Source organism: Phascolarctos cinereus, unplaced genomic scaffold, assembly GCF_003287225.1.
Source record: "Phascolarctos cinereus isolate Bilbo 61053 unplaced genomic scaffold, phaCin_HiC Scaffold_4;HRSCAF=312, whole genome shotgun sequence".
In the NCBI taxonomy this organism is placed as follows: Eukaryota; Metazoa; Chordata; class Mammalia; order Diprotodontia; family Phascolarctidae; genus Phascolarctos; species Phascolarctos cinereus.
Window position 1 is genome coordinate 372,759,294 of NW_027555847.1, and position 27,787 is coordinate 372,787,080.

A 27,787-nucleotide genomic window follows, 5' to 3' on the forward strand; every position below is an offset into this window, starting at 1 on the left:
TATGGCACACATGGTACATTTTGTGAAGTCTGGTAGTGTCTCTGTAGTAGGTTTCTATAATAGCTATTGCCATATTGGGCTCTGCAGGATTGCAGTGAGTTTTTATATATACATAGGCAATTAGAAGGGGTAGTCAGGTGCCCAGGGGTGCACAACAATTTTCTACCTCCTCCCCCCTCTACCCTATCACCTTCAAGTCTCTTGGTCTGAGGGTAATTGATGATGATGGTGATGACAACAATGACAAATACTACTTATATAGTGCTTAAAGATTTTCAGAATGCTTCACATATATTACCTTATTTAATCCTCACAACAATCTTGTGGGGTAGGTACTACAGGTATTATTTGTATTTTATAGATGAAGAAACAGAGGCTGAGAGATTAACTCATTTGTCTATGCTTGGACATCTAGTAATTGTTTGAGGTAGACTTGGAACCCAAGTCTCTTCTAATTCTGGTCCCATTGGTTTTACAACACTGCTACTAATGCTTACATAAGCATTCATGCAGCACAATGAGCTCATCACTTCTAAATGTTGGGCATACACTCAATATACTGAGTAAGCCCAGAAGAGTAGAGAAGGCTTCAGGTTTGGAACCTATGCCTTGTCTCCACTGCACATCAATCACAGCCCAGTATGGCCACATCCTGGACCTGTCATCATACAGTATAGGTATAAATATGTTCCCTGTTCAAAAATGTTCAGGGCCTCTTTATATAGGATAAAATACAACTTTAAAAAAATATATTTGTATTCAAGGTCTTATCTGATTCCATCATCACTTCTAGCTTCATTTGACATTATTTTCCATCCACTTATCCATCCACAAAAAACCCCAACATGTTATTACTGTAATAAGTCTTAGTACACTGAAATAAGGCTGAAGATAAAAAATGTAAAAAAAAATATAGTTCCTTCCCTCAAGGAACTTATAATTTAATAGGGGAAACAGCATGCAATAATTAAATACTAATTAGATGGGAGAAGACTAATAGCTGAGGGGACTGGGGAAGACATCAAATATTCAATTTGATTTAATTCTGAAAACATTTATTAAAAACCTCTTGTGTAAAGTACTATGCTAAGCTACAAAGACAAAAATAATGTAGTCCTTGTCCTCAGGCACCTCTAAGATGACACAAAATGTACATGAATTAGTAAATGGGGGATAGTTTGCAAATGAAGATGTCACCACTGTTGTGGGATGGTATGAATAAAGAGAAATTTTTGCAGAGCTGACACCTGAACTGAGCCCTTAAGGATTCTAAAAGGAAGCACTAAGGGGCAGTATATTCTAAACCTGGGGGTGAAGTTGGAGGAAAAGCTTGTGTGAATGCTTGAAGACAAGAGATTGAGAAAGGGGAATTTTGTCCAGTTTATCAGGAATGACAAATGAGTGAAGGGGAATAATGTGGAATAAGGTTGCAAAGGTGGACTGGAGCTAGTTTATGCAAGACCTCAAATTCCACAGGCAGAGAATTTTGTATCTTATCCTAGTGGCATGGTATACATTTCACCCAGTTGGACTACTAGCAGTTCCTTGATTTCCTTCATCTCCAAGAATTTGTGCAAGCTCTCCCCCAAACCTGAAATTAAACTTCCTCCTTACCTTTGCCTGTTGAATCCTCTTCCTTTAAGACCAACACCTGCTATAAGAAATGATGAACAGGCAGATTTCCAAGAAACCTGGAAAGACATATGTGAACTGATGCTGAGTGACATGAGCAGAACCGGGAGAACATTGTACATAGTAACAGCCACAATGTGCGATGAATAACTTTGATAGACTTATCTCTTCTGAGCAATGCAAGGATCTAAGACAACTCCCAAAGACTCATGATGGAAAATGATGTCAACATCCAGAAAAGGAGCTATGGAGTCTGAATGCAGATTGAAGCATATTATTTGCTCTCTCTTTTTTTTGTTTGTTTGTTTCTTCTTTCTCATGGTTTCTCCCATTGGTTCTAATTCTTCTTTACAACATGACTAATGTGAAAATAGGTTTAATACAGGGGGCACCTAGGTGGCGCAGTGGATAGAGCACTGGCCTTGGATTCAGGAGGATCTGAGTTCAAATACAACCTCAGACACATAACACTTAACTAGCTGTGTGACCCTGGGCAAGTCACTTAACTCCATTGCCTAGACCAAAAAAAAGAAAAAGAAAAAAATAGATTTAATATGAATGTATATGTAGAGCCTATAACAAATTGCATACCATCTTGGGGTGGGGGTGGGGGTGGGGGGAGGGGGGAGATGGGGAGAAAATTTGGAACTCAAAATCCTATGGAAGTGAATGTTGAAAACCAAAACTAAAAAAAAATATAATGATAAAAAAGACCGAGACCTGCTACCAACTCTTCTGTGAAGCCTTGCCACCTTTCCCCAGCTGAACGTGATCTTTCCTCAAATCTTCTAAGAGTACTTTGTCTGTGGATCTCTTCCTTGCTTCTATTGCATTCTACCTTTTCTATTATTTATTTGTAAATATGTTGCATCCCCCTTATTATAGTGTAAGCTCCTTGAGGGCAGGTATTTTTTTCCCTCCACCTCCTATCCTCCAACATTACAAACTTTGAATAAATGTTTTTAAAACTGAACTGAATCAATTGTGCTGGCAGGAGGGCACTTCAGGAATAGAGAATGGTGGAGAAAAAGCACAGTAGTGGGTTAGCAAGAAAGTGGGAGGTATTTTCAAAGAATTTCAAATGGTCAAGTTTAACTGGAGAGTAGAGTAAGGCATCTAGTCTGATTCGGTGTAGCCAATGGACACTCAATAAATGCTGATCAAATGGGATTCTCTAGCTACTATTCCAATTTGACAAAGAAAGTGATCAATATGACCATTTTCTTCTATGCTGTAACGATTCTCAGATCTATTTATCCAGCTCCAATCTCTCTCCTAACCACCAGTCTTGAATCTTTAGCTGTCTATTAGATATTTTGAACTGGATGTTCCATAGATACATCCAATTCAACATATCCAAAACTAAGTTCACTATCTTTCTCCCTAAACCTTCCCCTCTTCCTAACTTCCTATTCCTTAGAGGGCAACACTCTTTCCCCAGTCACTCACACTCCAGGTTCAATGCTTGATTCTTCATTCTCTCTCTTCCCCCTTTTCCCTCTATATCCAGTTAGTTTCCAAATCCTATCAATTCTACTTTCATGACATCTTTTACCTTCCCCTTTTCCCTTATGACACCCCCACTCTGCTGTAGGCAGTCATCACCTCAGGCCTAGATGATTACAATGATTAAATATAAAAAACTGATTTTTAAATCCCTCTTGCTTTTTTCAATCTTCTTACCTTATTCCCATCACATATTCCCAATCCAGTGATACTGGTCTCCTTACTGTTCCTCCCACGAGACTCCCCATCTCCCAACTCCATGTATTTTCACTGGCTGTTCTCCATGCCTTGGCATTCTCTCCCTACTCATCTCTCTCCTAGTTTCTCTGCCTTCCTTCCAGTCTCAACTAAAATCCTACTTTCAGCAAGAAGTCTTTCCCTGTCCCTCTTAGTGCTAGTACTTTTCCCCTGGGATTATATCCTCTTTATCCTATCTATATCTTGCTTGCATATAGTTATTTACATACTGTCTCCCCTGTTAGACTGAATGCCTTGAAAGCAGGAACTGTTTTTGCCTTCTTTTTGAATTTTCAGTGCTTAGAAGTGTCTAACACATAGTAGATACTAAATAAATGCTCATTGATCTGTTACCTTATTATAGTCAGTGATCAGAAGTGTATGTCATTTCAGATTTAAGCTTTGCTGTGAAGTGAAGAAAGCAGACAAGTCCTTCCATAGGAGGTTGCCCTGTGAGCTTCCTGCTGGATTCAGGGAAGATTGTAGTGTTCACATCATGGTGACTATACTCAACTCTGAGCTGAGAACTCAACCTGTGCTCCTCTCATCCCTCTTTCCCTTCCTTATTTCTTCCCTTTCTCCTCCCCCCATCCCAGCTGCCACCCATCTAACTTTTTACAATTTTGTGTCTAATTTAGGAGCACATTCTACTCAGTATCAGAGCAGTCTGAGCAGAAATGAACCTTAGACACCAACTACTCCAATCCTCTTATTTTGTAGATGAGGAAATGCTGAGAGGAACTGACTTGTCCAAGGTATACAGGTAGAAAATATAAAATTAGAGTTTCAAACCTAGGTTCTCTGCACTCAAATTTAGTGCTCCCTAACACATTTGGTTTGGGGTAGAAGGGGTGAAGTTGTTAAAAGCAGCCACAAGCCATTGGCATTGGAGAAGCAAATGTGGTGGAAGTCAACACAGTGGGAGCCAGGAGGGGTGGGAACAGGGAAAAATGTATAGATAAGGAAGAACATCTGAATATTTTTCTGCATAAATTATTCATTTGGAGTGGCTGGGGTTCTGCTTTGTAGAAATGGAAAGACCTTATTGCATAACATATCTCTATTTATCTATCTATCATCTCTGCCATCATACTGGCATTGGTAGACAGGTCTCCCCAGCATTTGTTACAGGCTTACCAGTGACATCAGTATTTTACTGTACAGAGTTACTCTGATTTTAGTGGAGATGATTGGATCCTAGGTGTCCAAATCAGTGTATAACTGTTACGAAACTAAAATCCACTATTTCCGAATAGTAGGTTTGTTTTTAAAGTCCCCTTACTTTTCTGGTCCTCTTACCTTACTCCCCTCCACTTATTCCCAATCCAGTGACACTGGACTCCTTACTATTCCTCGAACGAGACCGGCAAGTTATAGCCTTAGAGTCACCAAGTGTTCTAGGAGACTTGTTGCTACTTCCCCCCTGCCCCTTTCTTTTCTTCATTTACTCTCTGAATTTCTTTCTTCTCTCTTTCATATACTTAGCTCCGCAAGCGATACCCAAGGCTAGCAGGGTTGCCAAGCTTGTGTGTGTGTATGTGTCTCTGTTTACATATATGATGCACCTGTCTTTACCCAGGTCTGGCCGGTGTTTGCCCCCAGGACCAGCAGGGGGCGGTCCGGGATTAGTTCCACGCGTGCCTTCCACTCTCACGCGCCCCGCGGGACTCACACAGTGCGGAGCAGAGGATCCCCGGGTGGTGGCCACTGCATTCTCAGACCCACCACGGGGTGGGAGGAGCCGTCCCGCCCCTAGCCCGAGCCCTGGGCACCTGCAGCGCGCGGAAGACGCCGGGGACGCACGGGAGAGCTCGGCTCTGACGCTCTCCTGTCAGCACCTCCTCCCCATACCTGAGCGGGGAGCGGCGGAGCTTAGCTGCCTCCTCCTCTTTCTCTCTCTCCTCCTCTCCCTCCTCCTCCGCTGCTGCCGCTGCTCCTCCCAGCCTTAGTCCTAACTCCAGCCGGGCTGCCGCCCAAGTAAAGGTCGCTCTGGAGGAGAGAGGAGCCAGGAAGCAGAGCCTCGAGTGAACAGGGAGGGGAAAGTAGGGGCGATTAAAAAAAAAAAGAAGGAAAAACTCTTTGCAAGCGCAGGAAGATGGCGCCACACGGACAGCGGCTGGTATGAGAGCCACCAGGGGCAGCGAGCAGCACCGGATTCGGGGATTGACCTGGAGAGAGGGGCCGGTTCACTGGTGCTAGGGCTGAGCTTCCAGGCGCGCCTCCTGGCTTGTCTGCTGCACCGGCGGGGTCATGTCGGTCTGCGAGCTCTACAGCCAGGTGAGTGTGGCCGCCCCAGGTATCTCGGCTGTCCTGAAGGGAATGTGTGTGCAGGGGAAGGAAAATAGGAAAAAGGAGCCTGGAGCTTGGGAAGAGGGTGAAAGTGCACATCTGGAACGCGTTACGGAGTCTCGGGGCTGGAGAGATGTATGCAGTCAAGGACGGTTTCTTCTCCTCCCTCTCACACCTGCCTCGGGGGGTGAGGTGGTGAGCATGGAAGAAACTGCCTCTCTCCGTCTCAACTCCACTGCCCCTAACTTCGCGGCTGGGGAGAAAGTTTGTCTGGGAAGCGCCACACCTGTCCCGTCCCTCCAGCTCCTCCCAGTACTGCCAGCTTTTGCTAGCTAGCTCCGAAGTTCCTCTCTGCTCGCGTCTATTGGTTTCCTGACTTCTCTCACCTTCCCAACTCGGCCCAGTCGGTGCTGAGCTTTCTGATTCTTTCCTAGTCCATCACTAGTCTTTTCCTATATTTCCACTTCCCTCTCAGGCCTCACTCAGTCTCTGGCAGCCTCCCTTTCACTCTAACTCCCTGGACTCTGCTTCACAATTTTCCATCCATTCACTGGACCTCTCCTAACCTCAGTAGCTAGAGCAGTCTTCCTCGGTTTTGTTTTCTTACTAAGAAGAAACTCCTTCCGTCATGGGCTGTCACTCTCCCGGGTTTCGGGCTTACCAGTTTCCCGCCCCCTCCCCCTATCAAGACCCACCCCTGGTGCACTGCAGCTTGGGATTCCCTCTCCAGCCCAGGGCCGATCCGACCGGGTCTTCTCTGCGATCAGAGAAATATCTTTTCTCATAAAACTAATCTTCAGGAATTTGGGAGGGGTAAGGGAGTTGTAGGAAAGTGACAAAGGGGGAACTTGGCAGAAAGAGGAAAACGGGGAGATGGGGAAAAAAACTGGGACCGGGTATTATAAGGCTATGAGGGAAAAAAAGTTCCATTTAAAAAATTGGTCGGGGCGTGGGAGAGGCGGGAGAGGAAAGAGGCTTTTTTTAAAAATTATAATTTTCTTTCAGAAGTGTGCGGTTGGTTGTATTGTTTTTGGGGAAGGTTTTGAGGAAATACTGAGCTCAGTAAATGGGGATGTACAAGAAGGATCAAAGGTTCCAGCCTATCGTTTCGCCCAGTCCTACAGGTTAGAACCCAGGATGGGAAAGATCCAAACAGGTGCATGCCCGGAGTTGAACCACCCACAGTTTCATTGCAGTTGCTGTTGTCAAAGCTAGGGACCTGCTAACAACCTCTTCATCTAGGACTCACTGAGGGGCTTCAACTGCCTAAGCTTACCCGGTCCAACTTTGCTCCGGCGTCCAAACCCAGACACTGGTGCCCTTTCAATTGAGTTACTTTGATTTTTTTTTAAACCCATCTAAAGTCCTAGCCTTTTCTCTTCCCTGTTCGTTTTCTTTCATAGTTGAAAATGTTGACCGTCCCTTATTTCCGCAACCTCATCACGATTTGGAGAGAGGTGTGTATGTGTGTGTGTATGTCTGTGTGTGTATGTATGTATGTATTTGTGTGTGTGTCTGTGTCCCTAAGACTTGGGTACTGACACTTGTACAGTTTATAAATCAGCCGCAGAGAAATGGGCTGGGAATGGGAGGAAGAGAAACTTCTCCTAGTCTTTGTCATCTTCATAATCTCAATATTTTTTTAAAAAGTTAAATCGTTAAGGGAAAGGGAAAAATAAATGGAGCCTCACTGCTAGTGTGGCAAAGGAGACATACCCATCCAATAAGCTTTCTCTTTTTTTGCGACGAAACTGGCTCCCACGTGGGTAGGTAGAAGAAAGACTTTTACATTCTCTCCTCCCTGAGAAGGAGAAAAAGGGCTAGAATGAATAAGGATTATTTCCAGTTTTAGCGGTTGGGCAGATGGGGCGTGGCTAGAGCCTCCTGCCTTTGCCCTGGAAGAACACTCGAGGGTCGCCTGGGGCACCAGCTGTGTTAGAGAGAAGGACCAAGCTACCTCTTGGCGACTGTGGAAGCCAGCTAGTTATATCTCTGGCCGTACTCCCAGGTTTGAAAAAGCCACTGACTGCCAGGTTTACCTTTACACGGGGTGGAGCTAAATGGCATTCAAAGCAGGAGAGTCCAATTCTTTTGCTGATGCAATGAAACGTCTTGCACTGGGAATAATATTGGAAGGCCTGTGTGACATCAGAGACTGAATTATAGTGTAGGGGTTTTTTTTTCTTAAAGAAATGTAGTCTCTAAGCTTAGTGCAGTAAGTGTAAGTAAAGGCTTAAGCCTCCCTTATGAAAAATCTAATCTAAGTGCAGTAAATACCCAAAACTAAGATACAATTTGTAGCAGCAGAATGAACTATACTATTATGTGATGTAGGTAGATAATTCACTACCATCTGTATAAAGCCCAGAAGTCTCAATATGATCCCTCCTTATCTACTGATTCCTATACTCACTTGTAGAAACATCCCACATTCTCATCTTTAAAAAAATAAATAAAAAACCTCGGTAGACATTCTATTCTCTGAAGTTATCCTCCTGCCTTTTCTCAGCTAGACTCCTAGAAAAATCTGTCTACACTGCTTGCCTTCTGTTTCTTTTCCTCTCACCTAGCCCTTTGTTGATCTGGCTTCTGACCAAATCATTCAACTGAAACTTCTGTCACCCACTGCCTGTACAACTTGATCGAAACCTATCTTCAAGCTTTATTACACTTTATTTCCCTTTACCCCACACATCCATCCAACCAAATTGCCCTTCTTACCTCATACAAGGCATTCCACCTCCCCTATGCTGTCTACATTGTGTATCCTTCACCTCCTCCTCTCTCTCTCCCCTTCCCCCCTCTCTGATTTTTGAGTTCTTTCCTTCAAAGATCAGATTAAATCCACATAAGTCTTTCCTGATCCTCTAGTTGGTAATGACTACTTCCTCTCCCCCGATATTCTTGTGTCCTTTTTAATATATATTTTGTATGTATCTATATATGTGTGCATGGTATATTTCCTGGCTAGGCCAAACACTAGTCCATTAGGCCAGGGACAATTTCATTTTTGTGAAATTATATATGTGTTGTCTCCCCCCCTAGAATGTGGGCTCTTTGAGATCAGGCACTATATGACTTTTGTATCACCCCCAGCTATTAGCACAGTGTTTTGAGTCTAGTAATCAATTAATAAATGCCCCATTAGTTCATTTTTTTATTTGTGTCCTGGGTATCTAAAACAGCACCTGGCCTATAGGAGGCACTTAATAAATGTGTCTTGATCAATTATAGGTCTATTCTATTATAAACTTTAAAATCCTTTATAATAAAGTAATAAATTGGTTTTTCTACAAGCTGCAGGCTGGTTGAAAGAATCCTTTAATTACTTGAGACTTTGACTTGAAAAGTCTGGATTTTGGATGGAGGTCTTCATTCAGACATAAGATCTTGAAAGTGTATAGAGGAAGAAATTATTTTAAATTTTATTTTCAATAACAATTTAATGTACTGTCTGAGGTATTATGTAGTCTGAATCAGTAAGATTCTGGTATACTTTTTCTTGAGTTTTAAAGGATCCAGTAAAACCGTGATCATCAGGAAAAAGTTTAAAAAAACAAAACAAAAGAAAAACATGCCCAAGACATTAAAAAGTATTTTTATTGGTTTGGGAGTTTGTGATGATTAGATTTAATAGAGAGACTCCACCCTCTCGTTACAAATGTTCTGTTAATATTGTCCCACTTATTTATTTGCTTTTTGGTAAGGCAATCGGAGTTAAATGACTTGCCCACACAGCTCCACTTATTTATTTTTTACTCCTTTTTTTTTTGAGGGGGGCTAGGCAATGGGGTAAAGTGATTTGCACAGGGTCACACAGCTATTAAGTGTCAAGTGTCTGAGGCCTGATTTGAACTTAGGTCCTCCTGACTCCAGGGCTGGTGCTCTATCGACTAGGCCACCTAGCTGCCCCTACTTATTTATTTTTTAAGTAGTTTTGCATCAGCTTTTGGTAATAACACCATTTTATGTAAACACTGGTGGCTCTGGCTTTGAAATTTGTTGTGCTTAGAATCCTAATTGCTGATTTTGGATATTATATTCACAGCCTCTAGAAAAATTAGTATTCACTTTGGTGAGTTAAGTACCTGTACTTTTTATAACATATAACTCTGTGTGGTTAATCTTTATCTTACCATCTTCCCTTGCCTAGTTGGATTTTCTCTATCTCCGTGAGTTATATAATGTGCAAAATAATCTTATCTAATGCTCTCATTCAGATTCATTTTGTATAGTTTTCTGTGGAAGTGGTTTGTTGAGGGGCAGTGGGGTGCTGGTAGAGAGAACTCTTTATTTGGAGTCAGGAAAGTGTGTGTGTTCAAATTCCGACTCAATTGTGTGACCTTGGGTGAGTCATAACTTTCCTGTGCCTCAGTTTCTTTATCTGCAAAAAGGGGGTGATAAGTAAGGAGCACTTGTAATACTTGTCTCTGAGAGCTGTTAGAAAACTGCTTTGGATACTTTAGTGTCACATATAAATGTCAGTTGTCACTCATTTCAGTGATTTGTTAAAATAGCCAATGTTCACTTTTATTTTTAGCTTACAATATGGAATTCTCTAATGTGGTGAACATGGGATCTTGATGCAAACTTTAATGTATTATGCATGATGGAAACAATTATCTAATAGATGTAAAAAGAATTGCAAAGGCAGTTAGATTTATTAGAAGATTGAAACAGTCTTCCTAATGGAGATGTTAAGAAACCCCTTACTGATAATGCCAGTTTCTTCAGAACATACTAGGAAAACGTTCTTGATTGGTATGAGAGGCATTTAAAATTTTTATTTGGAAGGCTTAAGCATCCCTTATCAAAAAGCAAATACTTAGAATTAAGATTCCTGTTTGATCTTGTACGTGGAATATTACCTGCATGGGCCAGCCCTTTTTCCTTCTCCCTGTTCTTATCTCTCCCACCTTTTATTTCTCTCTGGTTTCCTGTCCTTTATTCTCTCATTTCTTTTTGTTCTTTATATTATTTATTTTAAACAACAGGCACATCTGCCACCTCTAATCGCTTTGCTTTTTGAAGTAGTTTTCAGTCATCACTACTGTCATTTCAGTCATTACTTCAGTCATTGCCTCTGTGCAATTCATGGATTCATCTCCTCAAAAATGAAGATGACCAATAGCTTGATTTCTTAACTTGGAAGAAATTGCTTTCTTAGTAGAGAAGTGTTTCAGAGCCGGGAGGAGGAATATAAACTGCTAGATACTTTCAGGGTGAGGTCAAGGTGAGTCAGTCTCATGCAAGACAGGTTGGGAAACTGCTGGGTTCAGTTTCTGGAAGTGAAAAGAATGTAGCAAATGTCAGTTGTTTGCTTCAAGCTCACCTACTGAAATAGCATTAGATTAATTTGATTTGTACGGGACCTAGCACTGAACGTCGTTCATGTGGATGCATAGTAAACACCATTTTGATTATGGTGATCGCAGAAAATACCCTGACTTGAAAATATAAATTATGCAAACTTGCTTGAAGGCTGAATATAGCTCTTTGCTATACAGGGATAGGATACCTTTGCCGAAAGTCTTCTTTTTTTTTTTTTGGTGTGAGGCATTTGGGGGTTAAGTGACTTGCCCAGGGTCACACAGGTAGTTAAGTGTCAAGTGTCAGATTTGAACTCAGGTCCTCTTGACTCCTCTTGAGCTTTATCCACTGCACCATCTAGCTACCCCCCCCAAAGTTTTCTTTATGCCACTCTTTAAAGATCAAATGCTATTCCCTTACCGCTTGGTAATGAATGTCTTCTTCAGAACTTGCTTAGCATTTTGATTCACAATTTTTTTCCAGAGCGCTTATCACCAGAGGGGGTGGGGTGGGATGGTGTGTGTGTGTGTGTGTGTGTGTGTGTGTGTGTGTGTGTGTGTGTGTGTGTGTGTGTGTGTGTGTGTTATCCTCCAACTAGACTAGGCTCCATGAGGGCAAGAAAAACATTTGATACAAATATTGCGTTTCCCTTTGTGCTTAGCACAGGGCCCTTCCACACAGTAGAGCTTAATAAAAGCTTGATGAATAAATGAAGGAATGTATAGTGGATGCTAAATAAATTCTTGGTGGTTGAATGAAGACAGATTTGAAGCCTGAGGTCTGGATAGAAATGAGTAAAATATCAACAGTCCCTCATATTATCCCTTCTAGGAACCATTATTTCAGCAACTAGTTTCCTTAAAGACCCTTTCCACATTTTCCTTTTGTTAATGTGCTACTAATATCTTATTTCATTAGCTGCAGGAGATCTGACCTTTAAAAGGCTGTTTAGCAGCTCAAGGTCAAATTGCAATCTGAGCATATTATCATGTTTCATATTTTTTATGACAGAGATGATAACATTCCACTTGTAATATAGGAAGAAGGCCAGTAACTTCTAAGGGATAATTCCAAGTGGAATTTCTAACATTTAGAAGGCTTTCATGTTTATTGCCCTCTGTAGATTTGTTCATTCTTCTGCTTTGCGTAGTTACATGCAAGCTGCATAGCTCTCTAGAGATATATAATAATGTATTTGTCATTATAAGTATCATGTAAGATACTTTTTGAATTTGAAACTAGAGGCCGTTTGTGGTTTTACAACATTATATATTCCTGGAAACTATGTTTTGAAGCAGAGGGCAAAGTGGACTGACCATGCAAGCTTTTACTGTGGGGTTCATCTGCTCAAACCTGTTTGCCATCATGTTTGAGACTATTGAATGAGTTGGGGAAGAAGTCCAGGAGTCAGATGTGTTAAGTATTATTGAATGAACATAGGAACAGGAAAAACAGGGCCTTCAGTATTCCACATTTTGGGAAAAGGATTGTGTTAGCAGTACTACTAAAAAAGCATTCAGGACCCAGGGCTGTTTTTGCAAAGCTCAGCAAACATGAGCTCTGGAAAATATGGTGCCTTTTGTAGAGGAAAGTGCTTCTTTTCAAAAACCCTGAGAAATTATTTTTAAGATCAGTTTTTCAGTGTATTATGAAAAATGTAATCTAATCAATCATCTGGGGGATAATTGTCCAGCTTCATATATTTGACCTTCTTAGTAGGATATGTGACTTGACATTCTCATAAAATGATCATATTTGGTCATTTAGAGTTAGAAATGTGATGACCTGGAAATAAGAAGATGGAGTTAAAACTCCTCCCTTCCCTCTCAGTTACTTCTCCTGGGTCTTCATATAGCCTAGCAGTACTGCAAGAAAAGTAACAGAAAATGCATGCCCAACTAAGACTGCATCGTTTTTGTTGGGTGGACAGCAAATTAGAAATGGCCTCTAGGTGGAAACCCTGAGGATTAAGTTAAATGCTGTGAATGATGCAGTCTCTCTCTTCCTAGAAAAGTACTTTATGTTTTCTTTAAGTTTAAATTCATCTCTCTGAGTTGCCCTTGTCTTGGTCCAGTTTGATATTGTTAAAAACACCTTTTATTTGACTCTGTGGGCTGTCCCTAATGAGAATAATGAAGCTTACACTTCTGAGCCACAAGTCAATGGATTATAACGCCCCTCTTAAAATTTATTCACAGGCTCGTAAATTGTTATTACCCTTCTTTGAAAGATACTAACAGTGGGTCGTGGACACCAGCAGACTCTTCTCTTGTTTGCTGAGGCTTTCAGTGGACTGAGTGATCAGGCATGTCATAAAAAGATATTTAATGATTTTCTGAGGAAGCTTTTGCCATTATAAAAACTCAAAGCACTCTTGCACAGAATCTTAAACAGAATGATAAAGCCCAGGCTGCGTTCTGCATGTAATCCAAATGGTGGAATCTTTCATCTCTAAAGCCCTGAATGTTTTGGTCCCACTGTCCTCAAGAGCAGCTTGAGAAAAACACTTCTAAGTAGACTTAAATAAAACATGGAAAAAACTGTTTTTTTGTTTTTTCTATTTTCATTTACTTTATAGTCAGTGTAGTGTGTGTAGGGTAATAAATAACTGGGAAGGCAATAGGGATTAGACCAGTGATTTCATTCATATAGGTCTCACAATGCAGGTCAGTGCCTTCTCTTCAACTAACAGACTAAGAGAGTTGCGGAGCTCACTCAATGAGAAGTTGAATGACTTGCCTAAAGTCACACTGTATGTGTCAGAAGTGGGACTTGCATCCAAGTATTCCTAGTTCTGAGGCTGGCTGTCTATCCCCCAATACCATGCTGTCTCATGGATATGCACATACATAATTTGAGTTTGTAATTTAGCTGCTATAGAGAACTTCTGGTGTGGGAATGGTGACTTAATTTTTAGAGAATTGGCTAGGGACAGTGAGACCTTAAATGGCTTACCCTGGTTATGTAGAAATATTTGTGCATAATAAAAAAGTGAATATAAGCTGCTAAGTTATATAATTATCTCTCAGTTATCCAGTTTATGGATTTGAAATCCTGGTACAGCTTTCTGTTGTCTGGCATTACTTCTACTGTCCAAAAGTTGTCCTGGGCAATGCAGATTAGTTTAAATTATATTATTCTTAGGTTATAATTAGAGAAAACCCATATGGCTTACCAAGGTAAATATAGGTATTTGGAAGATTATCGGCCATTTTGATTTATCGGTGTTATTACTATCTCTTTTTTTTTGTTTAGATTAGACATGAATCCACTGGGTTTATCTGCAAGGTTGTTTTGTCTGAATCCCTTCTTGCTAGTTAGTGGTCTTCAGATCTGAATGTTTGAGGGCTTTGAGGTGTGGCACTATCTCCAGTAACATTTTCTTCTAGTTGATCTGGCAAAATTTTTGGTTTAAGGTGCCCAGTGGAAAGTCCATCTGTTTCCTCTGGCATTTGTTTGAATATGTGGAAAATAGAGTCCCCTGTTAGGAGATAATTAAATGTTGTTTTTCTTTTTTATAGCTGTGTCTGAAGGCTGAGCACTAGGTGTGACTTTGGAACACAGCAAAGTAACATTGGTTTATAATTCATAGCTGTAAAAACTACTATGAATGTCTCAATTCTTCTTGAATATTTACTGTTTCTCATACATGTGATTTTTGACTTAACTGGAATGCCTTCCACCTTTGCTCTCTGCAGAATGTTTGTATTAGCAATACTATTGCCATATATTTTCCCTTATCCACTTATTCTTCAGTACTCAGGGAGCTGTGGTTTTGCCATTGTGAGTCTTTCCCTAAGCATGTTTATTGTTCAGTCTTGAACCCATTTGGGTTTTTCTTTGTAAGGATACTGGAGTGGTTTGCCATTTCCTTCTCCAGTTCATTTTACAGGTGGGGAAGCTGAAGCAAACAGGGTTAAGTGAGTTGCCCAAGGTCACACAGCTAATGAAGTGTCTGAGACTAGATTTGAACTCTAGAAGAGGAGACTTCCTGACTCCAGGCTTTTCATTCCGTCTATTGTTCCACCTACCTGCCTCACTGAAGCATAGTATAATCCCTTTATTCTTTAGAACTGTTATGAAAGCGCTTATCACTAGGCTATTGAACCTGGTAGTGACCCTCACAAAACTTAACCTGAACTGATGCCTGGGAGAGCTCGCAAAGTCTCCCCCTGAGGCTAGTCTTTGAGGACCTGTAAGTAGTTTTCATATAATGCTCACTCTCTAACTCTCTTCAGTTCAGTGTCATGACTCATATCTAAATGGAGGGAGGGAAGAATCACGTGTTCAGACCTTTTCTTCTGACTTCCTCTTTCTGCAACCTAAGGGTTTATTAAAAAAATAAACGTTAGGAGGTCTTAGCGCTTGACTGGGATAAATTGCTTCTTCCCAGCTTCCCTATTTTTTTTAACCTCTCTTATGTTTATCTGTATGACAAATAAAACATTCAATTCCCACAGAAACTAAGTTCTGCCCTATATGTGTATTATGGTTTCAACTATCATTTTGGTGTCCATACCTGGGTGTATATAGGTAGGTAAAGATGATACATATAAAGTGATACTGGAGCAGCTAGGGGGCAAAATGGATAGAGTGCCAGCCCTGGGGTCAAGAAGACCCATCTTTCAGAGTTCAACTCTGGCCTTAGACACTTACTAACTGTGTGACCCTGGGAAAGTCACCTTGTTTGCCTCAGTTCCTCATCTGTAAAGTGAGCTGGAGAAGGAAATGGCAAATCATTCCAGTATCTTTGCCAAGAAAATCCCAAAAGAGGTCAGGAAGAGTCCAACATGACTGAAACTACTGAACAACAAGAAGGTGTTACTGGAAACTAATATACCTTTTTTTTTTAATGTACCTAAACTTGCATCCAGATGTATGTTGTCATCTTCAAAGTAGTTACCTTAGGATACTGAATACTGATTAAAATGATGTTGCTTAGACCGCTTATTATCCTACCCGTATAATTCCATAAGATTCTCCCTTATATTCCTCTAACTTGGCATTTGCTATAGACTTGGGCTGGCTTCTAGTTGTGAGGATTCTGGTTTTGACCCCTGTTTTCTGCTTTCAGAATCTGGCTGCCAAGTACAGGCAGCTAGTAAAGACTATCTGATCTTCATTTCTCTCTGCCTCCCAATCTGACCACAGGTGATACAGTTAGCTCCATTGTAAAGAGAGGCGAATCTAAGAAACCTTTAGAAGCACATAATCTAACCCTTTCTACCCTTACTATTTTAACTTAACTTGAGGAACCTACCTATGTATTATGACTCTATTTGGATTTAACTGTGGTGTAGTGGATCTTGCTGGGCCTGGAGTCAAGAAGACCTGAATTCAAATTTGACCTCAGACACTCTTCGTGTGTCCTTGGGCAAGTCACTTATTTCTATTTGCATCAGTTTCCTTAACTATAAAATGAGGATAATAATAACAACTACTTTCCAGGGTTGTTGTGAGGATCATATGAGATAATATTGTAAAATACTTAGCACAGTTCCCGGAATATAGTGGGGGCTTAATAAATGCTTATTTCCTCCTTCCCTCCCTTTCTTCTTTTCACCCTCCTTCCCTCCTTCCTTTCTTCCCTTCTTTCTTTCCGTCCTTCACTTCTTCCCTTCCTTCCAGTATTCAGTTTCCTAAATCTGATTACTCTCTTAAAAGTCCCAATCCTTGCTGCTCAGCTCTGGTCTTTGACAATCACCATTTAAAATGATCAATTAGAAACTTTTAAGACATTGCTTGTCCGTCTCTTTTTGTCTGTCCCTTCTGAAAGTATTCTCTTAGCTCCTTCACCTTGTCTCCCTTGCTTTCTCTACTCTCTTCCCTGACTCCTATTCCTTGACCTCTAGTGATCTTACTTTAGTTGAAAATGCTGTTAATATTCCTGGGAAATCTCCCATGCAGCTTGAAATAAAGCCTTGCATGTCAGACTCTGGTTGCTTCACACTGTCTTATTAGGGGTTGCCCAAAACTAAGCCAGTTGGAGAATTCTGGCTTAGAGAAAGACATCAAGGATATTGCTCCAAATCATATTTCTTACTACTACACAAACCAATTTAGGAAACTAAAACCACCTTTACACAATTACGATTATTGTGTGTGGCAATAAAGAATCATTCAAAAAGTTTTGAAACAGTCAATTCGAAGCTATGATTTATATAGCTACTTAGTAACCAGTGAGCTACTTGGACCATAACTTCTTCCTACTTGCTTGTATCTACTAAGGGTATACTAGTTAACACAAAATGAAGAGAAAATCTTGCCTTATGGCTGATATGATATTAATATTTATGTAGCACTTTTAGGTTTATAAAATGCTAAGTGGTAGAGTGGATGGGGCGCTGTGCCTGGAGTCAAGATGATCTGCCTTCAAATTTGGCCTCAGACATTTACTAGCTGTATGTGACCCTGGGTAAGCCCCTTAATTTTTATTTGCCTTAGTTTCCTCATCTGTAAAGTGAGGATAATAACACCACCTACTTCAAAGGGATGTAAAGATCAAATAGATATTTGAAAACTGTTGTTGCTATTAGTTTTTGCCTAGAGAGCTGACTGGCGGTGCTTTTCTGCCAACCTCTATGTCTCAAGGTTTTCCTGCTGGCTAGTTTTTGGTTCTTAGATTGACCCCCCAAGAAATGGTTAATTCATTAACTATACAGTTATAAAGGGTGGTTGATGTTTGGACATGTGCAGAAGGAACCCTCAGCTTCCCAGGTTTGTTTTTTGATTTCTTGTAGCATATGAGGGAGCTAGTTCTGACTCTGCTTCAGATTTGACACGTGGCTGTCTTTCTGATAATTTTAGTGGTCGTCAGTGATATTCAGTAGTGAGTGTTTTAAGTCAGGGCTTCCAGTTTGTGTAACAGAGACTCCTTAGGATCCACACTCTCTAAAAAGGCTCATGTTCTGTAACCTTGAGGGTTTTTTTTCCACAGACACCAAAGCCCACATCAGGTGCTTAGTTCAGTGCCTGGCACATAGTAGTGCTTAATAAATGTTTATTGATTGTTTTGAGGGGGTCACTACACTTTTGATTGGTGACTGTCTAGGATATTTAGCATGGTAAGATGGCATTCTATCCTAGGAACCACTATAATAGTCAGATAAATCTTGTTAATTTTCTGGCTAATGAGTATCACAATGACTCTATCAATATCATCAGCATTTTAAATGGACAAAAATGAGAGTGAGAAACTTAATATATAAAAACCAGAACCGGGGCAGCTAGGTGACACAGTGGATAGAGCTCTGGCCTTGGAGTCAGGAGGACTTGAGTTCAAATGTGACCTCAGACGTTTGAAACTTACCAGCTGTGTGACCCTGGGCAAGTTACTTAACCCTGATTGCCTCACCAAAAAGCAAAACACCGAAAACCAAAACACCCCCCAAAAAACCAACCAAAAAAACCCCCCCAGAAACTACAAAACAGATGAACTATTATGATTACCATTCACTTTAGAACAGCATTCTTTGTTCTAAGAATTTATTGCAGAGTTCCTTTAAATAGCAAATTTCTAAAGTGTATATGAAATATTATTTTAAATAGTTTTGCTTTACACAAAGCTTTTCAAAAGTTAAATGATGGGGGCAGCGAGGTGGTGCAGTGGATAGAACACTGGCCCTGAAGTCAGAAGACCTGAGTTCAAATCCGGCCTCAGACCAAAGACTTGACACTTACTAGCTGTGTGACCCTGGGCAAGTCACTTAGCCTCAAATGCCTAAAAAAAAAAAGTTAAATGATCCATATGGCTTTCTTCCCCACCCCCATCCTTAGTCTAAGCTTAGAGGTAAGTATTTCATAAGCTGGCTTGATGTTCCTGTTAGGCAAAGATTAGCCTGGTTTAGGCCATTCTGTCTTGGTATTATTTCCTATTGACTTTGTTTTCAACAACGATGTCACACGGAGGATTTTCAGGCCTGCTTTAGTTGTAACCACCCCACTCCCTTAATTTTTTAAAATAATTTTCATATCTTATTCATTTCAATTTTATATAATTTTCATTTCTAAATATGTTCTTCCCTTATCATGCTATCTTGATGACTTACCTTAAAAAATACTGAAAAAATAAGGGCAAAATTTAAACCCCCCATGTTCTGTTAAATGCTGTTTTTAAGGGTCTAACAGACTTAGATATAATTACTTCAAACATAATTATAATCAGATACTCAGCTGCCTCTTTGATTTCATTGGTGTGAACATTCCTTTCAACAATACAGGTTGTAGCCATCCATGTCTACCTATTCTGTGCTCCACTTGCCCATTTTCTCCCAAGGATTTGTCAAAGAGGGCCCATCCAGTGTACTAAGGTCTTTTTTCCATTTCTCTTTTTAGCAAGAGGCTGCCAGTGGATCAAATGGAGTCTGTTGGTTATTCCTTATCTTCCCTCATGACTAACTCTTCTTTTTTTTTTAATCATAGATCTCCTTAATTTCAACCTTTTTTCCAATTCTTGAAGGTTTTTAATTTATTATGTGCTACAACCTGCTTACACTCATCATGTGTTTTTCCATTGTTCCTTGAGGGACAATAATTTTTTTTTTCTTTTTGGTGACAAAATTGGGGTTAAGTGACTTGCCCAGGGTCACACAGCTAGTAAGTTTTAAGTGTCTGAGGCCAGATTTGAACTCCGGTCCTCCCGACTCTGAGGTCAGAGCTCTATCCACTGTGCCATCTAGCTGCCCCAACAGCAGTTTTTTATTCTTGGGAAACTAGCATCTGATGACTTGAAGTCATATAACGATGCCAGTAGAATGAATATTGGCATTAGAAATATGGGGTTTTTGTTGCTGCTGTTTCTGGGAGAAGTTTGAGGCCATTAAAGGAGCTCTCGTTTTGGCAGCGGTGGTGCAGCGGATAGAGTACCCAGCCTGGAGTCAGGAAGACTCATCTTCCTGAGTTCGAATCTGGCCTCAAACACTTACAAACTGGGCAAGTCACTTAACTTTGTCTGTCTCAGTTTTTTTATTTGTAAAATGAGCTGGAGAACAAAATAGCAAACCACTCCAGTAGCTTTACTAAGAAAACACCGTGGGTCACAAAGAGGCAGATATGACTGAAAATAACAGAACAACAACGACAATAGATTTTCATGAATGTAATCCAGCCCTCCTCTCTCTTTGCCCTGTTCAATTCTAGGCCTATCCTATTCAACCATACTGTTGGTTTAAATAATAAACAACTTCTGTCCCTTTTTTAGAGCAGTACAGAAAACCATGAATTATTGGGAACTATTGAAGGCAGTGAGGATGCTTAACCTGAAAATGAGGGGCTTAGAATAGATGGGATGGCTGTCTTCATTCTGGAGGGCTATTAACTTATCTACTGTTGCTCTAGATTGCAGCACTAGAACTGGGTTATAGGCAAATGGATTGTAACTAAATATGTAGAAATTTCCAACATTAGAAGCTATCTAACAATGGACATTTTCCTCATCACTGTCAAGCAGAAGATAGATGACCACATATTGGGATAGACTTTTAGAACTGAAGAAGGATCTCCTAGAGGGAGAAGTATAGTTAGGAACTCAGTATATTTAATTGGAAAAAATTAGAATAAATGGGAAAGAAAAATAAAACAAAACACAAAACAAGAACAAAAAAAAAGACACATTTATATAACAATTTAAGTTTTGCAACGTATTTCTCTCCCCAAAACCTTACAATCTAGTGTTGGGCTGCAAGATCTGGGGAACCTTTTTCATCCTGAGGGTAATAACGAAGAGAAATAGATCAAGGAGCTAAACAAAAAGCAATTTAAATTAGAATCTCTCTCTCTCTCTCTCTCTCTCTCTCTCTCTCCTCAGAATGAAGCTTTTCTTGATCTTTCCTCCAACACATTCATTTGTTCTCGTCCTTGTAAAGCTCTTAGTAAGCACTTAATAAATGTGTGTCCAGCCCTGCACTGTCCACCCCCCAAAGCATTTTGAATATAGTTTGTATGTCACTTGTTTGATTTCGTTTTTGTCTTTGTTTGTCCAGCCCCTACCACTGTGCCTGGCCCATAGTTGAGGCTTAATAAAATTTTGCATCTTTGAATTCTTTAATTTAATGTGATTCTATGATTAAGAACCATGGACAATAAAACCTCAGCAAATGCATATCACATATACTTCAATTTAATTTGTGGGCAGAGAGAGGGGAAAATATGAGACCAAATGAATAGGGGGAGGGAAGAAGAGGGCAATAGAGATGGACAAGAGATAGACACATAAGTTGTCTTTTAGCGGAATAAATACCAGCCGCATGGCCAGACCATGACTTATACACTTTTACCCCCATTGGCAAGAATACCTGGGTTCTGGCTTCCCTTCTGTCCTTGATGGTATGACCTTGGACAAGTCATTTTTACCTATCTGTAATATGAGGATAAATAATTCTTTCCCTCCCTTGCAGTTATGGTAAGAATCCAATGAGAGATGTGAAATCTATCTGAAAACAGTACAGCGTGCACTAGCAGGAGTGGCATATTCTTATAGTTAGAACTGAATAGGATTAGAACTGATAGACACCAAGATCACTCGTATAAATATGAGAGCAGGACAAGAGTTGGGGGTCCCTAAAAGGGGACCCTAGAATCTAAGAGTTGAAAATGACCGCATGACCACTTCAGTCTGTACTTGAATAAGAATCCTCTCTTCATCAATCCTGACAAACCAGTAGGCCTAAATTGTGGACAAGGAAAAGAGGTCAAAGATAAAAAGCTAAAACACCTAAGAAAGAGAAAAGAGAGAAAGGAAACTTTGAAAGAGGGGAAGAAGGGAAAATATACATAGGCTGGATAGAAAGAATGTCTCCATAGTTTTCACCAGCCTCCTGTGGACCTTCCCTAGAAGAAAAATAGACATTGCTTCCCCTTACCCCATTAAGGTGGTAAAGTGATTGTAGTCAAGGTTAAGCAACTGGTTAGGTAGGTAATTAATTATTCATCCAAAAATTTGATTGTGAACTCTGTGAGCCAGTGAGCTGGAAAGGGCCCAGATGTCCTTATTTCCTGATTGGACTCTGACTCTGTCTTTCTCCTGTCAGGCTGTCTAGCTTTCTCCCCCTCTCCCTCCCCTCCCCTCCCCTCCCCTCCCCTCCCCTCCCTCTCCTTCCCTCTCCTTCCCTCTCCTTCCCTCTCCTTCCTCTCCCCTGATCATTTGATACTGTGTGCTTACTATTGGCAGCTTTTAGGGAAAAGCCATTGATGTTTTTAATTAGGGTACTCTCTGAGACTGGCACCACAAGAATAATTCTGCAGATCAGCAGCTCCCTAAATACGTGATGTGTGGTATCAGAGGGAAGACTTAAGTGCTAAAAATATTTATAAATATGCATGCTTGTAAATGTTGAACAGTTTAATTCCCCCTTCCATCCCCTCCTCCTCAACCCCAGGGGTTTGTGTTTAGGAAGAAGAGGATGCTTTTTGGAAAGCAATATGGCTCATGTTTCACAGGAAATTTTTCTTTTTGAAAGAGACAGACATCTTCCCACCTTTTTTCTTTGTCTCTATTGTGTTTTGACTTTATAATAATTATTATTATCCATTGTTTGGGTAGGGCTTTGTATTTTTTTTTTCAGAATGCTTTCACATTCTTGTCAAGTGGGATTTTCACAATAGCTCAGTGAGCTAGGTATGACAAGTAGTGATGTCTCCGTCTGACAGAGAAGGCAATTGAGGCCCAAAGCTGGTTTTTTTTAATATTTATTTTTCTCCAGTTCCATGTAAAAACAATTTTTAACATTTGTTTTTAAAACTTTGAGTTCTAAATTCTCTCCCTTCTTCTCCCCCCCTCCCAATTGAGAGGGCAAGCAATTCGGTATAGGTAATACATGTGTAGTAATGCAAAACATTTCCATATTAATCATGTTGTGAAAGAAAACATAAGCCAAAAAAAAAACCCTCAAGAAAAATAAAGTAAAAAAAACGTGCTTCAATCTGTATTCAGACACCGTTAGTTCTTTGTCTGGGGATGGATGGCATTTTTCATCATAAGTCCTTCAGAGTTGTCTTGGATCATGGTATTGCTGAGAATAGCTAAGTCATTCACAGCTGATCATCTTGCAATATTGCTGTTACTTTGTACACAGTACATTTCACTTTGCATCAGCCATGTTGTTAAATGCATTCAGTGATGATGAACATGGCATCAAGGTCAGCTACCGAACTGATGGTAAATTCTTCAGCCTGAAAAGGCTACAAGCCAAGACCAAAGTCGAGGGAGTGTTGGTGCTTGAGTTTTTGTCTGCAGATGATTGTGCACTCAAGGCAGCCTCTGAAGCTGAGATGCAACGAAGTATGGATCAATTCTCTTCTGCTTGTGTTAACTTTGGTCTAACAATGAACACCAAGAAAATACAGGTGCTCCATCAGCCACCACTATAGCATCCATATGTGGAATCATCGGTTACAATAAATGAAGAAGTTTTGAATGCTGTGGATAAGTTCATTTATCTTGGTAGTGTACTTTCCAGGGATGTACACATTGATAATGAGGTTGACACACACATTGCCAGAGCTAGTTCAGTGTTTGGGAGGCTCCGAAGGAAAGTGTGAGAGAGAAGAAGTATTAGACTGACTACCAAACTGAAGATCTAGAGAGCCTTTGTGCTGACCTCATTGTTGTATGCCTGTGAAACCTGGACAGTATACCAGTGCCATGCCAGGAAACTGAATCATTTCCATTTGAATTGTTTTAGGAAGATTCTGAAGATAACCTGGCAGGATAAGATACCGGACACCGAAGTCCTTTCTCGAGCTAAACTGTCAAGCATTAAAACTCTGCTTCAGTTGTGCTTCAGTACAACTCTGATGGGCTGGCCACATTATTCAAATGTAAAATGTACACTTGCCAAAAACACTATTTTATGGAGAATTCACACAGGGAAAGTGTTCATATGGTGGTCAGAAGAAGTGATACAAGGACACTGTGAAGGTCTCTCTTAAGAAGTTTGAAATTGATTGTGTGACACGGGAGACACTGGCACAGGATTGCCCAGCATGGTATGCCCTCATCAGAGAAGGTGCTATGCTCTATGAGCAAAGGAGAATTGAAGTAGTTGAAGAGAAACACAAGATACTCAGACTTAAAGAATCCACCCAAATGTTCACAAGGACTATTTGTGCCCGACCTGTGGTGGAGCATTCTGAACTCATATTGGGCTGATCAGCTGCAGTTGGACACACGGAAACTTGACTCTAGCATAGTGATGTCATTTTGGTCTTCTTTGAAAACAAAGGACGACAACAAGCTCATGTAAGTCTTTCCAGGTTTCTCTGAGAGCATCCTGCTCATCATTTCTTAGAGCTCAGTAGTATTGCATCATAGTCACATACCACATTTTATTCAGCCATTCCCTAATTGATGGGCATCCCCTCAATTTCCAATTCTTTGCCACCAGAAAAGAGCTGCTATAAATATTTTTGTATGTATAAGTCCTTTTCCTTTTTGTTTTTTATCTTTTTGGGGATATTAACATAACAGTGGTATTGCTAGGTCACAGAGTATGCATGGTTGTGTAGCTCTTTGGGCATAGTTCCAAATTGCTCTACAGAATGGTTGAATCAGTTCATAACTCCATTGACAGTGGGTGAATGTCTCAATTCCAAAGGTTTTTGTTAATGGTTTATCTGAATGGCAAAGCCAGGACTCGATTGGAATCTGGTTCTTTTCACTCTCCTGTCTATCCTCATCAGTGACTATCTGCAGAAGGGGTGCAACCTTCTTCCATACAAACTTAACCAATGGTTTTTTTTCAAGACTTGGATGCCTTTTTGTGTCCCTGGTATCTATGATGTCAGTATCAATTTTTGAAATTCCTGGTTCTATGATTTGTATGCCTTCTTATACTTTAAGTACTGGAATTAAATGAATTAAATGAATATTGATTAGTGTGTTACATTAAACAGTATTGGGAAGAGACTGGTGTATTAGAGCACAAAGTTTGGAATTAGAAGGCCTGATTTAATACCACAGTACTAAATCAATAACATTACAGGGCCTTAATTTCTTCTTCCGTAAATTGAAGGGGGTTGAACTAGCTAGCTCAAGTTCCTTTTAGCACTGAAGCTGTGGTCTAAGTCACTTTTGCTGTGCTTCAGTTTTCCAATTTATAACATGGGGATGATGCTCACCATTCCTATCTCATGGGGATGGTTGAGGATCCAATTAAATAGAGATCAAATTGCCTTGAAAAGGATTAAATGATATATGTTGTCATATTTGGAGAATTATTTTAATATATATCTCATGATTATTGGCACTGTTTTCTCTTTGTGGTTAGGCAGTATCATTTGGTTCAGTCTGAGCTAGCTGTCTTCTGAATGTTGTTTTCTCAGCAAAAGGCATAACCAGGAACTTACTGTGGGCAAATATGTCAGAACCAGGTTCCCAGCTTTATGGTATAGGACTCTAGGTTACATCTCCTTTTTAGGGCCTTCTGTGTTACAGTGAAAGAGATGTGTTGCTGTGTACATGGGGGCTGTGATCTGTACCTTAATACAACCAAATCCATTGCATTTTGAGGTCCACTATTACAGGGCTTTTCTGTGTTTAAAATTGGTAGAAAATTAGATTCATTTAGGCCTATGATCAGTTTTTTCCCCATTGATAACTCATTCTGTTGCCTGAGCAACTTGCTTACAGTGATACTGGCCAATCTGGGACTTAGGCTCAGTTTCAGTTCCAGAAGTTCCACTCTACTCTGCATCACCATATGCAGAACAGTGGAAGAGAATAACAAATTGTTTATTACGTATTTTTCTGAGAAGATGGGCATAGGGAAAAAAATTGTCAAAACTTATTCAAAGTTGAGTTTTGAATATGACTTTTGAATAAAGAACCTTTTAAACTTTATCTCCCTTTAAAAGCAGGGTAGTGTGATGAAATGAGCTTCTGGATTGGCAGACAGGAGAAATAAGTTCTGGTCCATGCTTTGCCATATACTAACTGTGTGGCCTCAGGGAAGGCACCTCACCATTCTGGGCCTCAGTTTCATCAACTATAAAATGAGAGGTGGTTGGACTAGGTGGTTTCTGAGTTCTGAAGTACCGTGCTTTTATGCCTAAGGATGCACAATAGATGGAATTCTTTTATTCTGAAGTCTGAATTTGATTTGTGTTCAGTTTCTGGAGACCCTGCTAGAAACTTGGCCGGGAAAGAAAGGTAGGAAATCTCATTTGATCCTTACAACACCTCTAGAAGGTAGGTGCTATTGTTATCCTCATTTTACAGATGAGGAAACTGAGGCAGACAGATGTTAAGTGACTTGTCCAGGGTAATTTAGTTAGTGCCTGGAGCTAGATTTGAACTCAGATCTTCCTAACTCCAGGCCCATTGCTATATCTGCTACAATACCTACTTTCCTTTGCTAAGGAGAGAAATGCAAAAATACTTGTACCCTAAACAAGAAACCTTGTCAGGTGGATGTATTCCTTTTATTCTAGGCACAAATATGAAGCAATGCTAAAAAGTGGTGTAAACAGGTATTTACAACTTCCTTTTCTCAATGTGTTCTATGCATTAATTTCTGCCCTGATCCCTTTGCTTCTCTTTGCAACTACTCGCTGTGTGAATAATTATCACTTCTTGTTTTAGAGGGTGGAGGAATATTAAGGTTTGATTGTGCCATTAATAATAAACAATATAGTGGAGATAAGTCTGACACTTGACTGAAAGACTGTTTCCCCTCAGAACTCTTTTTGCTGCCTTTGAATGCCCTTAGGTAATGTGTATTTTAATTGTCTTTATGTGTCTCAAAGCCTTATTAGATTGTAAATGTGATGAGGACAGGGATTGGTTGGGTATTATTTAAAATTGATAGCTCTGCCACGTCTAGCTCTGTCTGCAAGGGGAGCTTGATATGTTTATTGAATGGATGAATCAGAGTTTTACTTCTGTTTCCTGCCATGGTATGACCATGGGCAAATAGCTTAATTTTCTTAGTAGCTCAATGGAATTAATTTTTCTGAGTTGCTACCTCTTAGATTATTGTGAGGATGGAAATAAAATAATGGATGTAGAAAAAAGCCTTGAGAAAAAAAAATTTAAGTTTTAAAAAGGAAAACTATACCAATGGGAAACATTATGATAAAATAGAAAGCAGAATTAGGAAAAAAATTAAAATGAATGCATCTGTAATCCAACTAAAAGGACTTGAAAATCTCATAGTAGGTATTTAAGTCGTCTTCTAAGAAGTTGTGTATCAGTAATGTGTTCCTTCTTTTTTGGGTCTTTTGTAGCTCTGGGCCTCCTAAAGGACACCAATAAATCACTTTGTTATCAGACTTTCACTTTCCTTCTCAAGCTGTTTAAGGTAATAGACTCTTCTTGTAGCTGAAGGCCCCTTGGCATGCTTTCAAAAAAAAATTAGGTGGAGGGGGAGAGGGTAGATTAGGAAGTTCATCTGTATTTTTATCAGGCAGAACCTCGAGGACTAAAGGATCATACTCCACTTTTGTCTATGCCTTAAAGGTTAGTGTTTTCAATTAACAATTTATCAATGGGACACTGAATAATTTAGAATGAACAAAAAGCCAACTTGGCCCCACGTGGCCCATGGTGTATTTAGTGTAAACAGCAAATATAAATACCAAGGAGCCTTGGCATGGCCTACCATTTAATGACTTCTTCTAATGGTGTATTTTATTTCTGAGTTGTTTGTCTAACTTAGATTTGTAGGCCCTTAGGGCAGCAACACTCATTAAGCCTTGTATATGACTGAAACCATTGGTGCTCCCCAAATGATAATCATGTTTGCTGCCTTGCAAGTGAGCGCAGAGAGCAGATGGCAGGCAGGTTGGGCTTTATTTATGCTTTTGACTTCCAACATTC

General features: G+C 40.1%; 1 protein-coding gene across 1 annotated transcript in view; it reads left to right on the forward strand.

Moving 5' to 3' along the window:
• The first annotated feature begins 5,140 nt into the window (after positions 1 to 5,140).
• MYO5B (myosin VB) overlaps positions 5,141 to 27,787 on the forward strand; it is a 536,371-nt gene continuing 513,724 nt past the window's right edge. Inside the window, exon 1 of the mRNA XM_020972319.2 lies at positions 5,141 to 5,652. Within this exon, the coding sequence (XP_020827978.1) occupies positions 5,626 to 5,652 (27 nt within the window). The 5' untranslated portion in view covers positions 5,141 to 5,625. The remainder of the gene's footprint in view (positions 5,653 to 27,787) is intronic.